Source organism: Thermobia domestica, chromosome 15 (assembly GCF_964235325.1).
Source record: "Thermobia domestica chromosome 15, izTheDome1.hap1.1, whole genome shotgun sequence".
NCBI classification, from domain to species: domain Eukaryota; kingdom Metazoa; phylum Arthropoda; class Insecta; order Zygentoma; family Lepismatidae; genus Thermobia; species Thermobia domestica.
In genome coordinates, this window is record NC_137468.1 from 77,949,861 (window position 1) to 77,972,142 (window position 22,282).

The 22,282-nt window shown below is 36.6% G+C and overlaps 1 protein-coding gene across 1 annotated transcript in view; it reads left to right on the forward strand.

The window, feature by feature from the left end:
* The window catches only part of LOC145671538 (uncharacterized), a 60,824-nt gene extending 45,498 nt beyond the window's left edge, over positions 1–15,326 (forward strand). The window contains exon 2 of the mRNA XM_081740727.1: positions 14,154–15,326. Within this exon, the coding sequence (XP_081596853.1) occupies positions 14,154–15,326 (1,173 nt within the window). The remainder of the gene's footprint in view (positions 1–14,153) is intronic.
* The last annotated feature ends 6,956 nt before the right edge of the window (positions 15,327–22,282 follow it).

A 22,282-nucleotide genomic window follows, 5' to 3' on the forward strand; every position in this document is an offset into this window, starting at 1 on the left:
ACGACCAATCCAACAGTTCGGTAGAGTTTCATTCAGATATTCACGCACTTGGCGACTCCAGTGAGGGGGTGCCCTGTCTTGTTGAAAAATGAAATTGTCTTCGTGCAGCCTCGGAAACAACCAGTTTTGTAACATAGCGAGATACTGCTGACTGTTAACCTAGTTTCCATTAAAGAAGACAGATGATCGGGATATCGCACAAAACACATTGACTTTGGGCGAATCTCGTACATGTTCAATGACTGCATGTGGGTTCTGTAGGCCCCAAATTCGAACATTTTGTTTGTTTACCTGACCACTAACACGGAAAGTCGCTTCATCACTGAACACGTCACTATCATTGTCAATAGCATCCAGAATCTCGTTACAAAATGCAACACGTTTACGTTTGTCATCAGGACGCAGAGCTTGTAACAGCTGTAACTTGTACGGCTTCATAACCAACCAACGTCTCAAAACACGCTAAATTGTTGTTGTCGGCACTTGTAAGTCCTGACTGGCACGACGAGTTGATTTCGAAGGACTACGTTGGAAAGCAGTTTCAATTCGTGCAACATTTTCTTCAGGAACACGAGGGTGGCCAGGACTCTTTCCTTTACATACACATCCTGTATCTACAAACTGTCGATACCATCTGCGAATGTTCCATCCGTTCGGTGGATCAATTTGGTACATCAACCTGAAACGTCTTTGCACTGTAATCACGGAATTGCCCTTCGTAAACTCGAGAACACAAAATGATTTCTGCTGCGGAGTACCCATTTTAAACATATGACTGTTACCAAGCAAAATAGAAGACAACTGACATCTAGGAGCTATTAGTATAAACTAGACTATATATTCGTTTCTCCAATAGCCGAGCGATCGATAGTTTGGACAAAATAATTCTTCGTAATACGTATATTCTTTTTGAAACATATTTTAAGTCTGATGCGTATCAGTAGCTATTCCTTCACGATACAACGGAATAGTTTATTTCCTCTCTTTTTTTTTAGGTGTAAGTAAGACTTACGTATGAACGACTCCAAAAGTGCATTACCACCTGCAATTCTCCTTTCTCTGCACTAGTAGGAATCCCAAACAACAGGATCGTTGGGGTGGTTGAGAATTAGAAAGGTGCTGGACAAAACCTCAATTTTGTTACAAATATAAAAGTGTAGGAAACTGCAAACAGGGAGTAAAATAAATTGTTAAGAATGACGGTTTTATTGTCGTGACAGCAATGGATGAAATAAAAAGTTACAAAATGATCTTACTTTAAAAGTTCAAACAAGATGAATAATAAGATATAGATATTAGAGAAAACCAATTTAAAAAAAAAACACCTAAAAAGAAAAAAGGTTACATAATGTAAAGGTTTAATATAAAAGCCTAACAGCACAACAAACATCCACAAGAAACGCAAAAGGAGACCAGTGTTGGGTTAGGTACTCATTTTTTGTACCTAGGTACAGGTACAAGGTACTGACCAGAATTGTACCTAGATACAGGTGTTAGGTACTAGCTGACCAATGTACCTAGGTACAGGTACAGGTACTGATCAAATAAGTAGGGTACTTTTCTAGGTACAAGTTTCAACCCAAGAATTTCCATATATAAATGAACAGTCGTCTGTCAAATGAAGTTAGAATGTGATATTTAATTGTAATAATAGCCAATAGGGGGGCTTTATTGTACATTAGACAAGGATACTTGAGTTTTGTAGATTAAAAGTGCATACCCATTTGGCGCTCAGTGAGCATATTTGTATTTTGGGTTCATTTCTGAAACATCTTTCGATATATAAAATATTTTCTTTGGAAAATGTGTATCGAGGTTTGTAATAGACCATATCCAAAGAAAAGTGTTATAAATCAACCGGAAAACACAAATATGTTCACTAACCGAGCAAAATTTATCCACTTCTTTTTGCTCCAGTTGTTTCTCGCATTTATATCTGAAATTTCCGGATTTTTCTTTGATTTTATACTGCTAAATATTATTTTCAAAACAACAATTATCAGTTAATATATATAACTGAAATACTATCATTTAATGAATACAATTTTTGCAGAGTACTTACCAACTAGTTCAAAAATGACGAAGAATCTCGAAGGAAAGTCTATATGATCACAGACTACACTATTTTCTCGAAAGCTCAATTTATTTCCTTAACAGAAATTCTATTCCAAGATTTCCCGTGCACTTGAAACCTTAAGTACAACATTGACAGCGAACAGTAAACACAAATAATTTGTACTAGGCCACTGTTTAAGAAGCGATCTATTTTATATTATTTGAAAATGACTAGAATAAACGCAATTCGCATTAATAAAAAGTGGGCAGGTTTTTTCTATGGTTCAAAAATACAGTTATTCCCCTTGTCCCCCACTGCAGCTTTTAACAATACACTGCGAGGCTAAATGAAGCAGTTCCAGTTTCACCAGGTGGCGAAATTTCAGATGTTTCATTTCTTCTTCTTAGCGTAACTTGGGTTTAAAAGTAGTAAAGATTCAAACATATCGTCAGTTAGACGGTTTCTTCTCACAGTCAAAATTTGTCCTCCAGTGCTGAAAAGCCGCTCGACTGGGACAGATGAGGGCAAAATTGTATTATATTACAAAGATCTGTTTCACAATTGGTAACGAATGCAATGCTGACAGATCCTTGCTTTTGTCCTCCAAATAGGACAGTACCTGCATTTTGGCTGTATTACCTGCCGAAGAAAGCGTGTCTGAGGGAGACTTTTGATTCAGAAAATCAAAAAAGTCATCAGAATCGTAGTCGGAAGGCTCAAACTTTGCTCCTAAATCCCTGGTTTCAAGTTCTGACTACTTTGCAGCCTCACTAAACAATAACTGCTTGCACATGTTGAGCTTCTCGGAATCAGATTCGATCCATTATAGTTTGAGCTTTGGGATAGTACAAGCTGCGAGAACGTACGTATTGCTCGAGGAAGAACTTATGTCAATCACTGACGCGAAGCGACTCTCCAAGTAATCCAAGATAGAGCTTACAAGAGGAGAACAGAATTCCTAACTTGTGAAGGGGTAAACATTTCGATTTCACTTGATACACTACAGGTAAAAATATACCAAATCACAGTTGTCGCCCTGCAATTTGTCCAGCGCTGACACCAAAGGACTCATAACTGTGATATATTCACTCAAAAAAATCAATGTCAGATATTTTGAACCTGCCTATGTTCAATCGCTCGCATAGGTCTCCCAGATAACTTTTGACCGAAACAATCTTTGTGGTCGAGTCGAATGAAGTTCATCTTGTTGGACATGAGACTGTAAGACAAAAGCCACACATGTCCTCGAAAACATTTTGGCTTTCTTTTTTCTCGTCGTTCGACATTTGAAGCTCAGAAATTGAGTGGTGTGAAGCCACGCGATCGTGAGCAAAAGAAAGCAGTGATGCCAGTTCTTACGAAATATGACCAACCGAACCAAGTGAAATTACGTCAAGTCTCGAATTATTTGTGCTTTGGACTTGATACTAGCTTAAACTAAAACCATGAATAACATGTGCTAACAAATAATGATATAGTTGAACTTTGATCATTGGTGAAGCAGGTAACAAATTATGATTCTCTGAAAATCAATGTGTGCGAGATGGATCGAAAATTTCTTTCAAAGAAAAAAGAAAATCTGCAATATTTGTTTTGAGTACGACTAACCTAAAATGTACCTAAAATAGGTACTAGGTACAGGAAAATCGTACCTAGGTACAGATACTAGGTACTAAATACTAAATGTACCTAGGTACGGACCTTAGGTATGCGTTTTGTATCTAGGTACTAGGTACTTTGCAAACCTGAGAGAGACAAACACAGACTAAGAAACACCATTGGCGTAGCAGACTTGCGGGCCTTCCATGCAAGATAGAGAGATGGGATCCTAGTTGTAAACCCAATTGTTATAATAATAATAATAATAATAATAATAATAATAATAATAATAATAATAATAATAATAATAATAATAATAATAATAATAATAATAATCTCTGACTCTGCCTGAGAGCGTGTCTGCATATAGCGGTCGTGTGCACTTTTTTCAATCAGAGATCCCCAAAAAAGGGGGATGGAAATCTCCGAGAGAGAGGAACAAAAAACTTTATTATGATAAATTCTAGGTCAAAGTTCGAAGCACTTGCTTTTGACAGGTGCTTCCTTCTTTTTTCGGGAATAGAAAAGTTTTGGCGCCTAGGAACTTACAGTATACAATATTGCAAATTTGCAACTGGACTTATTTACATTACAATTTGTGGTGATAAAGAAATTGTCATTAGAAGACATTATTGTAAAAATTAAGTTTTATTACTTTATTTATCTCAAGTCTTAGGATCCCCTTATACCTCACTCCCCCTCCGAAGATCGATATCAAAAATTTAGGATATGGAATATACTTAAATCAACAATCAAAATCTAAACGTCTTCTTGTATTTCCGTAAATAAGGTTGAGGGGGTGAACCCAACGAACATTTTAAGCCAAAAAAGTTTGTTAGAATAAAAGTAATTATACTTCCCTCTTAATATAACACTATTATCTTTTATCTCTGTTTCTGATTGTCATCAGAAATCAGCGACAGTAAACATGCTTTACATCGTATAGCACTATACTGTAACTTTCCACAACTGAGCAGACCGGAAGATGAAATTCCTGTGATGTTAAAGTGATATATTCTGTAAAATAATTATAATTCGTCGTTCTTATTTCTATCAGTAATTTTCACATAGACTCAGAACTACAAGACTAATAAAACTAGAAATGAGTGATTTAATACTTTTTTTCTCTCAGACTAAAACACTTCTTCATTTTGCTGAGATTCTCATTTTTTAAAATATAAGTTCCATATCCCAAGCTACTTCTGGCTAACGAGGTTTCGAGGTAATCGGTACGCGAAAGTGTAAAGTTTGTTGACTCTCTAATCTCGACAGTTTGTTTAAAGAAATCGCACATTTCATGTTGTTATTTCTTCGTTACAAAAACACTTCTGATTGTTTCTAGTCATGGGGAATTACTGAACTTACAGTATACACTCCGCATAAAAAGAAAAGTGACAGATAGGCCATCCAATATACACCTTCTTTTCACATAAACGTGTCTGGTAAAGAGACCCCATATCTCTCCTCCTATCTTCTCTTCCATATTAAGATCAGCAACAGCATGAGCAAAATTCTAATTTCAAAACATACGAGTATCAGTGTCAATAAAGTGAAAGGATGAAAATGAGACGAAACGAGATGTATAAGTTAATGTAGGGAGAAACTTAAACGTGTCTCAATGAAAAGTTGAAACTTATGGATATGTGTTAAAGGTACGGAAGTAAGATAAAGAGAAAAAGAGACAGAAGAAGAAGAAGAAAAGGGAGCACAGATAAAAATATTGTATTTAAACGTAGTAAGAATAGAACCTAACATTATAAAGTTCCGTTTCCAGAAATCTAAGACTAATATACAAATAAAGCTTGTTTATTTTAAACTTTTGACAGAGTTCTACATAGAGAATGCTTGAAAATTCATTAAAATACTTTCAAAAGTCGCTTGAACCCAAACTTGGTGGTCAACTTAAATACTCATTTTCCAGGAAACTGAAAAGTTCCGAGACACATCTATGATAATGCCAAAATTTTAACACGTCTTTCTGCGTGGTTCGGTTGCAAATTCGACATTGTTCGTTCAACGTGCTGATCTGAAATACATTATAATAAACTTAGTTGGTGGCGTAGCTTATACCTTCCATTTTATACTACAAAAATAAGCTGAACAATAAAAGAAAAAGCACAGATAGACAAAAGGCAGAAAGAAAAATTGAATGACTCCTATTTTACTGTTAAATTTCCTATCAGAAATAGCATACATTAAGTGTCCAAATTGTATCATAATGAAAAGTTACAAATGTTTAAAAAGAAAACTGGATGTTGGTTCCTTATAGTATTAGCAAAAAAATGTTTCACATTTTATATGTGGACAAAACAAACTGAGTTACAGAATGGAAACGAAGTTTGTGTCAAGTTAATATAAATAAAATCTCTTTAAATGACCAAATTGGGCGCCATTTTCTAGTCATTTCTGAAAATGTGTCTGTTCCGAACATCAACTCTCGATTTCACCCATTGCGGATATAACGTTGTAATTTGCAGTGATAAAATAAACACGCTAGAGCTGAAACGGGTCATGGCAGTGACATGGTGATTCGATTGAGATTCGGTAACCCACAGGAAAAGAAAAAAGAGACATTACTTATTTCCTTTACATAAAATGCGTGTTTGTGTGTGTGCGCGAGAATTGGTGGTGTATTGGTGTTGGTACCACCCTAGACTTCCAAACGGAAAATCTCGATTCGATTCCCCATCAGCTAGTATCCTTTTTCCCTTAAATATTCGCTACCAACGTTGGTTGAAGAAGTTACAAGGCATCGCTGGCGAGAATTCGAATGAACACTGTGTGCATTCTTCATGAAACAGAGTAATGATAAGTAATTTTCGTATTTATATTCGTCTCTCTTTCTCTCTCTCTATCCATCTTTATTGGCATTTCCTTATTATATATATATATATATATATATATATATAAGACACAAACACATTTTATATAAAGAAATTTTTTCCTGTGGGTTACCGAGTCTCAATCGAATCACCGTGTCACTGCCATGACCCGTTTCAGCTCTAGCGTGTTCATTCTATCATTGCGAATTACAACGTTATATCCGCAATGGGTGAAATCGAGAGTTGATGTTCGGAACAGACAAATGTTCCTAAATGACTAGAATGTGTTAACTATTGTTAACAACGTTTAAAAAGATCTATGAAATATTAAAATTTTTATTATTAAAATTAAAAGCATCAAAAAACTTTTGATCATGTATGTACAGCAATTTCATATATAGTGCATAGATAGAATGTGAAGAAAACTTTCAAATACGAAAACAACTTAGAAATAGAATTCAAGGATGTATGACGTCCGAGTTGTTTTGTAGTAAAAGCCAGTGAAAGTACTTCATCTTTCATATAAATACTTCCCAAATTTTACTGTCGGGGAGAAGTGACAAGAGAAGCAACGGAGAAGCGACAAAGAAGCTATAGAGAAAACTCTGACGATAGCTACGGATGAAACATGAAGGACTTCTGGTTGACGAGATTTGAGAATTATCCGTTCTCGATTTATTTCATGTAAGTTTACCTTTTCTTTATGTTGAATTTGTTCTTGATATGAGAACGTATTTTATCAGTTCTCATGGATGTCCCCCGATAGGCCAATTCATGCTACCAGATCCTTCAGATCTTGGTGAAGCTTTATTTAATTTTGTAATTATTGATAGCAGACATTTAGTGTACTAAGTTCTGACAATATTCAATTAAGTTCTGACAATATTCAATTATCATGTCTGCAACTTCTGTAATATTTAATTTGTCATTCAATAAATCTGCATCTATTTGAATTTAATTTATGAGGCATTTGAAAACCTAAAATTAAAACAATGAACCACTATACTACCAATATCAGGTTTCTACCAATATCAAGTCAATAACTCTCTTTAGAATATCACTATGGAAATAATGCTAACTCCTTTAGTAACCTTTTAGTAATTATAATTAAAGTTAACCATCCTCATTTTAGAAACCATCCATTATAGAAACCGACACAAGAAAATGGCCCCCTTTTTTGGTCATTTCAAGAGAGATTTTATTTATATTAATTTGACAAAATTCGTTTCTATCCTATAATTCAATTTGTTTTATCGACGTGTCAAATGCGAAATATGCAAGATTTGCTATATCGATAAGGAACCAACACCATATTTTCCTTTTAAACCTTTATAACTTTTTATTATGATACAATTTGGACTTTTAATGTAGGCTCTTTCAGATAGAAATTTAGCAGTAAAATAGGACTCATTCAATTTTCTTTCTGTCTTTTTTCTATCTCTTGTTTTTGTTTCTCTTTTACTTTTTTGTTCAGTTTACATTAGTAGTCTGGAATAACATATGAACTACGCTATCTACTAGGTTTATAATAATGTATTTCATATCAGTAAGTTTAATGAACAATACCGAATTTGCAACCGAAGCACGCGGTAAGACAGGGCCTGTGTTAAACTTTTGCCATGATCCTAGATGTGTTTCGTAACTTTCCAGTTTCACTGGAAATTGAGTATTTAATATGACCACCGAGTTTGTTATTCATTTTGAAAGTGGCTTAAGAAATTTTTGAAATTTTTCAAGCATTCTCTATGTATATATTCGAATACTTCTGACAAAAGTTTTAAAAAACAAACGTTATTTCTATATTACAGTTGGATTTCTGGAAACGGAATTTTATAATGTTAGGTTCTATTCTTACTACGTTTATATCCAATATTTTTATCTGTGCTCCCTTTTCTCTTTCTTCTTCTATCTCCTTTTCTCTCTGTCTCACTTCCGTATCTCTAACACATATCTATTAGTTTCAACTTTTCATTGATAAATGTTTAAGTTTCTCCCTACATCAATTTATGAATCTCGTTTCGTCTCATTTTTATCCTTTGACTTTATTGACATTAATACACGTATGGTTTGAAATTAGAATTGTGCTCATGTTGTGCTGATTTTAATATAAGAGAGACGAAAGGAGGAGAGATAGGTGGTCTCTCTACCAGACACGATTATGGGATAAGAAGGTGTATATTGGATGGCCTAGCTGTAAGGTATTAGCTGTCACTTTTCTTTTTATGCGGAGTGTATAAGTTCAGTAATCTACGAGATTTAACTTCCCCATTCTGCAGCCACATTGAAGTGGCAACGTTGGGTTAAGTTCTGTCTGGCACTCTTCGCAGGCGCAGTGCTAGCAGACGGACCCACCATCTGAGCTACACACAACTCTGGATGCAGATTGTTTGTGCCACAATAGTACGGAGGAGTATTTTTAATAATACAGATAATTATCAGTGAGTACCATTAGATTCAATAGTTTGAACTCCTTAGTTCTTCGATTTTTTTTTACAGTGACGGAAACATTTCTGTATACAGGTAGAATTAACTGAATGTTTTAAATCGAAGTTTTGTAATGTCAGCGTTCGTGCATTATTTATAATAAAAACTTTAATGACAAAAGAAAACAAGTGACAGTGCCAAGTGTACACCACGTGAAGGAGTTTAGTTTTTATAATGTGATATTTTCAACTATTATTGAAATCGGTAGTTATAACATATTTATACCACTTCCGGTTCCAGTAGAGAGATTAGAATGTTGACGCACTATGTTCTTAGGATGCTTAATTGATTGGATCAAAACAGCTTCTTGTTATCTGGTATCGTTTCCACTCTATAACGAACAACGTTAAAATCTAATTATGGATTTATCCGGACTAATCTCAATCATTAATTGGGATTTCCAGTATGTAATATTTTAAAATGTAACATCTAGAATGTGTTGGATCCTAATTATCTTCCCGGGAAGTCGATTCGATTTTGGTGGCATAATTTCCAGCTGTTACAGATGATCTCATCTATGTTGATGATAACTTCTTTTATTTATGTTTCTGTTCATAATCTTTGATATCACCTTTGTCATTGTCACGTGCTCTGACAAGATTTTAGTCCACCATATGATGAACTCGTCATAGGCGAAGGCTCATCCTTGAACCTCATTTTCTGAATACAGAGGTACCGTAAGAGACTTTAAACTAGCCGAACTATTTTCATAATTGTTCTTTGATGTACTGTACGTTTGGGGCTATTTAAGCTACCACTGATGAATCTGCGTTCTGTACTCTGCACCAAGTACTTTTCAGATATATTTCTATAGAGAAATTAGAGAACAAATATTACATTTTAATGTCTCTATGTAACTTATCCATTAAATGTATGTCTATTTGCTGCATTTTCACAGTAAAACTGATAGCACTACCGAGACTGACATCCCAAAATTAAATCAGTAAATGAATGAACGCATGGAGTCTGGGATGGGACAGGAAATCGGGATTGTTCAGCACCGTCACGGGTGACTTGCTATGAAAAACTGTCAACTTCTCGTTCTCTCGATGCAATCTATGATTAGGCATAGCTATTGAGGTTGTGGAGTGGCTTCCTTTCAGCAAGTAAGTCCTGTGACAAACACAAGGAGATATTACATTATCAAACACCATCGAGAAGCTCCATTGACTAAACAAGTAATTGATTAGTTGCGTTAGCTACCGCTTACCCTCCCACAGAAGGCGGGCCCTGGACGACTGACCGCTGGCCCATCTCTTACGCCGCCACTGCTCTTTATATATATATATATATATATATATATATATATATATTCAATTCAGATGATGCTGAAAATCCAATATATTCTTGTAAAGCTGAGATTTTTCCGCTGTTGTTAACTCTTTTCTATTTCTCTTTTTTTAAAGTCCAGTTTTATGAACAGTCACGCAAGTAATAATCGAAGAAGGAAAATCAGCGGAAGGTAGAAAGAAATAAAGTGTGTAAATATAAAGAGAAGGAAGGAAATAATTTTGTAGAGATCACTTTGATAATTGTGTTCAGAATTAATGGTCCTAGAATTTCAAAAGGAAGAGGAAAAAAGTCACATGGAGGAACAGAATTTTAATTAAAGACTTGAAAAAACTGAACAAGTTGGCGAATTCTATCCTTACCAGCAATAACTATCCTATTAATGAAAAAGGAGGAGAGAGGAAGTTATTTTTAAAAAAATAATTGCAGTCACCCTTAGCCACAAAGGCAATTTTAATTATATGAATATATGAGGAAAATGTTCGTTTTAGAGCGTAGTTTGTTACTTTTTCTGCTCACAAAACACTATATTGACTGAGAGCTGCTGCAAGAACATCTTCCCCATCTTTTAATGTCAGGCAAATAGAGTGATGATGTTCGCTTCATAGTGCGGAACTACGGTAGACTTCCAAACTGACATTCTACTGAAATCAGAAAAAAATTAAATGAAATCTTTGAGTTTTACGTCCCACGTTTATACCGGTTAGGCTAAAGGAGATGGTGATGATGAGGAATGAATGAAATGGTGGAATGAAGAAAGTGGGAGGAAACGGGAGAACTCCGAGAAAACCCACGCATACGGTTTTTGTCCACCACAAAGTTCACTTGGTGGGTGCTGGGATCGAACTCGGGACCCCAAGCACCAGAGGTGAACGCTCTACCACTGAGCCACCGCGACCCTCTGAAATCAGAAGAAATATATACCTTAACTTCCAGTTGCAATAGGGGAAAGAGATAAAACTACTTCTTCGGAGGCTGAATCCACATCAAAGAAGTATTCGCAATCTCCTACCGATTTTGCTCTATAGGAATATATTTAAAAACCAAATGTGGAAGTAGATTTCTACCACTTTCCATTGCAATAAAGGAGTAAAACTGTAAAAGAACCCATTCTTGCGGTACTAAATCCATATAATAGAAATTGTTTCTCGATATATGTTAATGCTTTCGCTCTGATATCTATCGATAGACAGATGGACGGGCCTGGCTATTCTATTAGACCTATATTTATGCTTAGCATAGTTTGAAAGCCCGGTTTTGGTAGAGTGTTGCAGATAGCCATAATATGTTGTTTTGTGACGCTGAATCGTTTTCAGGAAACCATTTCTCGCTATCTATTTACCGTTTTTGTTCTATGATGATAAACGTTGTAACCGGAAATGGCTAATTCTAACCAGTTCCAGTTTGAATAGATAGTTAACGAAGGGAACGGAATCGGCTACGAAAAACCGCATCTCGATATATCTTATTATTTTTGCTCTAATACCTGTCGACGGACTGACGAAACCGTTAGACTATAAGACTTCCGACACTTACGCAATGCACAGCTTGGAAGTCTTAAAACTACCAGAAATAATGAAAGTTTTTCAAAATACGTAAAGCAAAACAGTTTGACTTGATGCTGGAATAGCATAAGTAAACAGGCTGATTAATTATTTTTCCAAGTTTGAACCTTTGATTTTCTTGAAGATTTGGAGGGAAATTTTAGACCATATAAATGTAAGGAGTTAAGATTCTACAGCGAAAATATAACTCCATTAACATTGAAATGAACAATGTTAAAGCTCTTAATGCTACAATTTATGTAAGAGGTATACGATCTAAATACTTTGTACTTAGGGAGTATTGAAAACATTTAACATTGGAGTTGAGACAGATAAGAAAATGAAGAAAATAAAAAATGAAATCAAATTGCAACAGAAAATCTAACAATTGTCTCTTATTCAAATAAATGTGATAAAAACGATGGAATAAAGTTTACCAACGCCACTGTTGTCATGAGGCCTCCATATTGGAAAATGGACGCCATAATGGAATTTAGCAGTCTTCTGAAAGTTTGTGCCATTTTCTGACCAACACATGACTTAAGAAGTTGTTAAGGTAATAAAATTGTATGTAATGTATATAATTTATACAAATTGCGGACGATTGTAAGATAACTGGAAACTATCTAGGGTAATCACAGGCCGGAGCAAACACCATTGTTACATGCACCTTATGAGCTAAGGTTGCTGCAACGAATTTTGTAATTCAAATGAAAAAAACTATTTATAAATATAATATATTGGTCCATGCTTCCGGGTCCATGCTTCTTGAAACCACAAATCCATTTATCGTAAACAGGACATAGCAAGGTTGGCACCCAAAAAGAGCAGTCCACATCCAAGGCTTATCTACTGTGCTCGATTGCACGTTTTAAATGCCAGGTGATCGGCCCGGCACAACCTCCAACCTGAAAGAACAGGCTGACTGCACTTCCGAAGAAGTGAGCGATGAAGGCACCACATCCAGAGGCGGGGTTATCATTGGAGTCATAACCCAATTAAATAAATAAATATAAACGAAACAAAAGTAGAAAGTACTATACGCTTTGAAGCAGAAGGTACACTCTAATGATTACGATTAAGCAGAGGGTATATGCCGTGTACCGCCGTGTACCCTCGACTACAGCTCTGCCTCTACCGCATTTTGCCACAACCATCAGAAACAAGCACAGTTTCGAAATTTTCGGCAAGACTGCAAAACTTACGAAACTTCAGGACTAACATACCAAACTACTACCGCCACCAAGAAGATCTCCTACGCTATCTGTGGTCATTCGCGGAGTGGATCGATCGTACAGCGACGAAGAAATTGAGGAGGAATTACGTCAAGAAGGGTACGCATTCAAGAAATGTTTCCGCATCCGTAACAACCAAGAAGCTACTTACATGGTCCGGGTCTTAACCGAATCGCAAGACAGTATTGATGATCTCTTGAAACACGGGGCATACATCTACAAGAAACGACACAGAGTCGAACCTTCAAAAACTCCAGCCCCTTTACCAATACGTTGCGACCGCTGCCAGGAGTATACACATCCAACATCAAAACGCACTAATTCTTTCAAATTCGGTTACTGTGGTGGTCCCCAACACACCCGGACCTGTCCAAACATGCAACAACCACCTGACTGTACTACCTGTCACGAATGTCATCCTGCTTATAGTTACAAATGCAAATCGAAACCTGTTTCTCAAGAAGCACAGCCTCAATTAGTTGTTCCTCTCCGCATGCCCGATGCACAAAATCAAACCACTGAAACCTGTACTACATCCGATCAACCTATAACTATTAAGCAGCTCTTAGCTTTCATCACTCTGACACTTCAAAACATACATCTGTTTGCACGTTCTCTAGTTTTGCGACACGTTCAATTCGCTGCACAATCTGTCTTTCACCTCCAATTTCATACAGCTTACAATGGACCAACAACGTACTTCCATACATTTACATCACAACCAAGTCTCTAAATTTCATCACATCATGAGCATCATGGATTCAATCTTTCTCTTTCTTAATATTCGTTCAATTCGTTCAATCATCACAAACCACTTTTTCAACCACTCCTGGAAGAAAAAGCAAACGCTTTCCTACTGAACGAAACTCATCTTACTCCGAAACTGCAATGCAAATTCCAGGCTACACTTTAATCCGAAAAGATAGTATTCTACCAGCACGACGTGTCAACGGTTTCTCACCTCCCATACCGCATACACGCAAGCCCAGTTCAGAATCTACCGGAACATATAATAATCACACTCTATTACAAATTAGATTCCATCACCATAGCAACAATCTACGTTCGACTAGGCCACCCAATTCCTCTGGCCATCTTTCAGTATATTTCAAATTCCTTTCAGCGCTATATCATCTTAGCTGACATCAATATCCATAGTCGTTCTAACAGAGACAAAACGAATTTCTTGAACTTCATCACCACTGCTACAACGGGCACATATCATCAACTGCCAAAACCGACAAGCCCAGATTCTAACAGGACTCCTGACATAGCTATCACTTCAGCTACCTTAACACAGCGCACAATAATTGACGTCTTAGATTCTTTAGGAAGTGATCATGTACCGATCAAGCTATGCATTCAAAGTCGCACTCCACGACCTATTGACGCAACTCCACCTTGCATGGTCCCAAGATATGATAAAGCAGAGTGGGAAAAGTATCGTTCATATCTTTCAAAACACCTAGAAGGCCTTGATCCATCCACTACCAAAGATGAACTATATCGTATATTGGACACTATTACACGTCATATGAATCATGCCTCAGCACAATATATCCCACAATCGCAATATACACCATATAAACCTAAACTTCCGCCGCAATATCTTGCCATGGTGCACATTTTTTTTCGTGACTACAATCATACAGGAAGTCGTGAGTCACTTCGTCATCACAGAGCTCTTCAACGTACAGTACAAAATTACATCAAAGCACACAAATTACGTCAATGGGTAAAACCCTGCAACTCTCTATCGGAGACATCCCATCTTTCACGTTACTGGAAACGCTTCAATGCACTTACTGGTAAATTTAACAAAACATCCTATCCACTCATTCTTAACGACACACCACTACACTCTGATCTCGATAAAGCAAATGCCATCGCCACATATCTTCAAGATATCTTCACATCTCTTACACCTGATCTACCTGTTCATAATCATTCGGTAGATCGCTTTGATTTTTCATCCGCTCATCTTCAGCCAGACGCTAAACACCCGCCGAATATTGACAGACCACTAACAGCGACCATCACTCCTGACGATATCACTTCAGGCATAAGAAGGAAACATAACACAGCTCCAGGCATAGACTCCATCTCTTATCACCACATCAAAGATAGTTCATATGTAGTTCTTTACTTTCTCTCATTCATCTATACTTTCATCCTCCGTTCTGGATTTATACCATCCCAATGGAAGACGTCTAAGATCTTGAAGTTTCTTAAACCGAATAAGCCCCGACAGTATCTCTTTATATCGCCCTATTCAACTGACACCTGTGTTCAGTAAATTTTTCTAAAAAAATCCTAGTTCAACGTCTACACGTCCATCTTACTCATTATAATCTTTTACCACGTTCACAAGTCGGATTTCGTCCAAACTACAGCATCAACGATCAGTTATTACGTCTCCTTAATCACATTACCGCCATTACAATACATCACGACCATCTCGTCTTACCTTATTTGATTTGGAGAAAGCACTTGATAAAGTATGGCACACCGGACTTATTTACAAACTTTTGAACTTTCGTTTTCCTATCACCTATATCCGATTTATCTATAACTTTTTGCACTGTCGCCTTGCATACGTTTCTATTAATAACACTTTTTCTCATCCTATTTTCCTTTACTCTGGCGTACCCCAAGGATCTTCACTCTCCCCTCTGCTTTATCTTCTATATGTAACCGACTTACCAGCATTAACTCCAAACGTTCATGTTTTCCAATATGCAGATGACACCGCCTTCCTTGCACTCGGCAAAACTGTTCACCTACTTAACATTTCAATGCAGTCCGCCATAGATTCTTTGGTTAACTGGTGTGAAAAGTGGCGCCTCAAAATAAACGCTCTGAATCCCAGACTATAGTTTTCTTGCCGCCCAAAAAGTGCACGGAGGTCCACCGAAACCCCAACCTACTTCATCTCACAGTCGATGATACCCGTCTTCAACTTAATAAATCTGTCAAATACCTCTGCCTCACCTTTGACGCACATCTCACTTGGAAACTACATTTACAGGACATCATTGCCAAAGCTTCAAACCCTCTCAATTTATTAACACGTCTCACGGGTACTACTTGGGGTCTCAGTTCCACAACTGTGCTAAATACTTACAAGGTATATTTGCGTCCAGTTCTAACATATGCTAATCTGGCTTGGATCGCCGCACCTCCTTCCTTCTACAACAAATTGAAGGCCTTGGAACGCCATGCACTTCGCATTGCATGCAGGATAAAATTGCCCAGCTCGACATACGAATTATACGAAAGAACGCCTTTTCCACATATTCTTTTTCATCTTGAATCTCTCCGTCTCAAATATATCGATAAACATCTGCATGAACGCCATCCGCTCCTTATAGATACCATGAACGCCCACATAGACTTTCCGATTTCATCTTCTATCAGGCATACACCGTTATCTCTTCTCTTCACGATCTAGCACCACACTCTACCCCAAACCACAACTATCTCCCCTTAGCAGAAGAAGTGAAGACAGACGAACCCCAGCCCCTCATCTGTCCATCATTAGGACAGTAATACCTCGGTCACTAATCTGGCTTTCTCTTGTCTTTCATCAATGCTTGGAGCAGCCCCAAGCGAGAAGATTAACCAGCATCTGTCAACTAACTTTTTTTTCTCTTTATCCCTGCTAACTAAGTATTATACTATCCCATAGATCAGCTACAACTCCTCCTATTTCTTCCTATTATGCTAGCACAAACCTTCCCATAGAGGGCGTAATCCTCGAGCGGGTAGCTAGCTCCGGCTAGCAAAAAAAAAAAAAAAAAAGACCAATTGGTTGGATAAAGTATTATTTGTGTTGTCATTTACATGACCAAAAAAGGTTAAAAATTTCGAAGCATAATATTTCTATGTATCTTGTACGACAGATGAAAATGTAAACCTTCAAAAAAAAGCTAAATTTCACTTTAAGGATAAAATTAATTAAGATTTTGATTTAAATGTATTACTTATAAGAAACACGTGCAACCCTAAAAACATAAATTGAAATGTAATTTAAAGTTCAAGGGTTAATCATAATTAATGAATTTGGTTTACAAAAATCTACTTTATATATTTACTGTCTGTCTGTGTGTACATCCATTCAGAAAACAACAAATCTCAAGGACTGCTTGAAGAACCACCAATTCTAGCCAGGGTTTAGAGGTCCAAAAGTTAGGAATCAAGTCCGTTCATGGAGGTGATCTATCCAGTTGATATAAATACATAAGCACTCAAAAACCCCATGTGTTTCTATTGGAGTAATTATAGGTAGAAGCCTTGAATGATAGACTACCTGCAGTATTTGTGAGGTTAGCGGGTTAGTATAATGCTCAGGATGCAAATACTAATCTAGTTTTGGAATAAAATGCTAAAATGAAACTAAATGATTGTCTACTAAATAACAAATCTTCTAAATGACTTAAATATTTTCTATTTTTAAATATTCACTCATCTTACTAAAGTTTTTGAGTAGAGAATAAAGAATGAGGTGAAAAGTAAAAATCCAAACTTCAATTTTCGTGTGACAACGCTGACAAACCGAACTCTTTAAAATGGTGTAAACTGTGACTGCTACTTGTTCTAGATTACTAAATCTTATTAACAATGATGTCACTATACGGTTATTCTCCTAGTGTCAGATTCAGAAGGTTTAATGCGTAGTTTTCGATTTAAAAAATGGGTATCAAATATTCGGATATAAAGCCATATTGTCCAAAATGAATGGTTCTGTTAAGAGATAACATAGAACGATATCATTTATAGTGTAATATTTTAGTGTCTTTGAAATAATCAGGAACCGGCAGGACAAGGGTGCCCATGTTGTGGTTTCCAAGGGGGGGGGCAAGTATAAGTGACGTTTCAAAAATAGTTTCAAATTTTGCTGTAACTAACGTAATAATTCAATATCAATGTCAACTTAATAGATGGGCTTCATCTTGCTTTTATTGATCACGAATGGCATGGTGATATTTTAGTGACATTAAAAATTCATTTTTGTATATTTCTTTTCCTTTAAAAAGAGCAAAGAGGATTAACTCTCAAAAGCATGTTATTTATATTAAGCTCGATGAGCATTTATCGAATGCCATGTGCGTATGTCTCAACTTTGGACTCTTTGTTTTCACATTAATTGGATTTTGTGCAAGACACGAGATGAAACAGATTTTTTGTGGCGAGACACAAGATAACACAAAAGTTCTTTCAATACAAAGATACACACTTTCCGAGACGAGACACATCACTGTCACGACTCCATTTCCGAGACGAGACACATGACTTCCACGATACCCTTTCCGAGAGGAGACAGCAACGATTTTTTTTCTCGTGGGCAACCCTATATGCTATTTTAACTTTAATAACGTTCGCTCAAAATTTTAAAATAAAACTTTGGTGTATTTTTTTGTTTAATTTTACAATAGCATTTAACGAAGAAACAATGTATCCAAACCTCAGACATATATTAATCGGTATCTCTCATCAAACTGAATAAAGTTATGTGGCTGAATGTGTCCGCATGCATAGTTTTCGATAAAACAAAATGGGTATCAAATATTCGGATATAAAACCATATTGCCCAAAATGAATGCGTCTGTTAAGAGATAACATAGAACGATATCATTTATAGTGTAATATTTTAGTGTCTTTTGAAGTAATCAGGAACCAGCAGGACAAGGGCGCCCATGTTGTGGTTTCCAAGGGGGGAAGTATAAGTGACGTTTCAAAAATAGTTTCAAATTTTGCTGTAACTAATGTAAAAATTTTATTGGATTTTCTATATTCTGAAGTACAATTTCCTCTAGGGGGGACGTCCGCCCCACCTTGCCCCCCTGATGGGCGCCCTTGCGACAGGAGGTAATATTCCAAGAAAAATTTTGCTGATTTTCGCATATAAGACCATATTGCCCGGTGGTGTGTAGTTTGCCACAGTATTGTTTGACACAAATCGATTTTAATGTTGTTTGGACGATATTTTCATTTCAGATTTATTGGATTTCATTATGGTGAAGATTGACACATTCCTTACGTATCATCCAAGGGTTGCCAGGTACCTCTATTATTTATTCTTGTGAATAAGTGATAAGTGTACTCGCCTTTGGGATGAAAGAGGTTTCATATAATTTCTCTGCATAAAAGGACATTAAGCTTCTAACAAAAGAACACAAAATATTGTTAATTTCACATAGCTCCTTAAATTGACATGATTCCATTTTCTCTTTTAACGCAATTCTTAATATTATCTTCTGTCATATAATGTTATATTTTGCTCTTACGCTCTGCGACTGAAAGAACCAGATTTTATATAGATAATAACTCTGGCTGTCGCAAGAATAGGATTAAATTTGAGTTTAATGTCTCTTTCATGAGCGACGCTGTATGAGACGTGAGATTAACGTGGGATTCGGACCACATAAGCTCACGGAAGAATACGAAAAGTTACAAAATCTCAATTGTAACAACAGTAGGGGTTACACATGTTAACTTACGAATTTCAAACTTGGTCTGATGGAGCTCTTTGTTTAATTTTAAATGTTTTTAATACCTAAGTATATTGTAATGCGTTTCTAACACTTGGATACATTTCTATAGTTTGAGTCATTCGCATCAGGGGCGGATCCATGGGGGAACGATCGGGGAAATCGCCCCCCCCCGCAGAAGAGGAAACTTTTTTATTTTATATATAAATAAAATATACAGTTTATTTTTTGACGCTCTTAAAAGTAGCCCTAAGTAGCAGTATTACAACCCCCTCCCAGAAGTCCGTCCTAGATCCGCCCCTGATTCGCATTGGCGTGTGGCATCAGCCAATGAGCTCGCAGTGCGCAGTTACTAAACCTTCGGAGAGGAATCTAATCATTCATAATTATTCACAAATACGAACAAAATCAATTATGAATGGTTAGCTTAATCTCTGAAGGTTTAGTAACAGCGCACTACGAGCTTATTGGCTGATCCCACACCCCAATTCGGGTGACGCGAACTATACTGATTTGAGGATGCTGAATTCAATTGAACTGTTTTGAAACATATCCATTTATGGGTTAGGGAAAAATGACGCCAAACTGCCACTTATCTCAATGATAAATGAAATACTTCAGTTTAACGCCCCACGATTATGGCCTTTAGGTTAAGGGAAACGAAAGATTAAGGTAAGTACATGATGATGGAAGAATTGATGGAATGATAATGAGGGAGGAAACGAGAGAACCCCAAGAAAACTCACGGACACGATATTGTCCACGACAAATTGACTTGGCAAGAGATCGAATCAAGGATCCTACGTACCAGAGGTAAGCACTCTACCACTGACCTACCGTGTCACCCTAGTAATGATAAAAGTGCTCATGGTTGGATGCATGGGCGGAGTTATTAATTGTGTGCTGGGGAGCAGACCTTTTGTCTGTTGGGGGGGGGGCAGAAATGAGAATTGAAGGCTCTTATAAGTGACATTTTCATTTTTTGTCAAAAAGTTGGGGGGGAACAATGCCCCCCATAATTCCTCCCATGGTTGGATACATTTCTCATTGTGCTTTCTATACCAACTTGAGGCCACTAAACTCAATGGGACTATTTTACAAGACATATTTATTCATGGGAGCACGATAAAAATGACCTCAAAGTTGAACTTTGATTTCAAATAGCTTCTGATTAATTATAATTGACTAAACTCTCACTCACCTGAAATAACAGTCACTAACAGGGTAATGAAAATTCTGAGTGCAATGTAAAGTTCAAGAAACACACATTGTAACTTCAATTTATAAATTTCATTGAAAAAAAAAAGGAACGAAGATCCTTTATTTTCTGTTGACTTAGTCAGATTAGGAAAAGTAACGGTACATACTGAAATACACATTTATTTTTCTTTGACAAAATTGTCACTCAGATCATCAGAATAGGTTGTAATTAATTTCTTGATTCTATCACTGCCATCCAAAGTATTTATTCTGAGAATGGTTTCAAAAGTTGCACAAATATTTATCATTTTTTCACACTGTAACACACACATATATAATATTAAATATTGCAGTCCCAATTCGTTTAAAATTACTTTAGTATCCACCAAAACTTGTAACACGATAATTATTTCAATAAATTAAACTATTTTTATTCTCTTTAAACTTTGAATTTCCTTAATACTTATCATTCATTTCACAGAAATTAAAAATACACTTCAATCAACTAGGCTTCCTCACTTATTGTGTCTTTTAACAGCATAAATAAAACAAGTTTGAACAAGTCTGGCCACAAGCTTTGGTATCATAAGGTACCGGACTATTGTCCTTGTTGCCTATAACTAAATACGTGTTATTGACCTATAACTAAATACGTGTATACATAAACGTTATCGTTGCAACACCAAGAATCCTATGAGATACGATTATATGAAAAAGTATTATAATAATATTTTAAATTGTTCTTCTTTAGTTTCTTCTGGAAGACAGGGGTAAAAGTACGGGGGAACGCGGGGGACGCCGTTCTCCTATCTCCAAAAAATATGTATGGCGTCCCCCCAGTTCCTGAAAAAAACATAATGGGCAATGATAGGCATGGGAACGGCGTGACATCATGCCGCTACCTACCGTCCCCCTACCTTTTCAGACCCATTTTTACCCCTGCTGGAAGTGATTCAGATGCTCCACCTGCGGATTCAGGATATGACCAAAGGAGGGGCAAAACCATAGTTTGCCCTTAATCTAGTGTAATGAAAGTACACTTCGAAAAAAACATTCTCCGGACAGCGGCATATTGTACAAATATACAGAATCCTCTTGCTTACTACAGAAATCAGTACGGAGCATACGTTATCCGTATACTACCTTTGATGTTACATCATGCCGTTGTAGGATGTCTGATATCTAACAGTTTTCCGTATATCACATGCATATACTTATGTCACATTCCTCAGCTATATGTTATATACGTCTATTTGTATGTGAAATTCTGACCGCCTATATTGTTAGGGTTGCCATATGTCCGTATTTTGTATGGATTGTTTGTATTTTGGGGTCCCTGTCCATGCCGTATCGTACAAAGCATGAAATAGGAAAATGTCCGTATTTAAGAATTTTTGGAACTGTCAGAAAATTCCCGAGTCGGGAATCGCTAAAATCTCGGTTGAAATTTAATTTTTATTATTGACATTGGTGGCAATACTGTTAGCGTGACAGAGCAGAACCACGATAGTGCCGTATCACCGCTAAAAAATAGTGAATGTTTTTCTTCACGCACATAAGC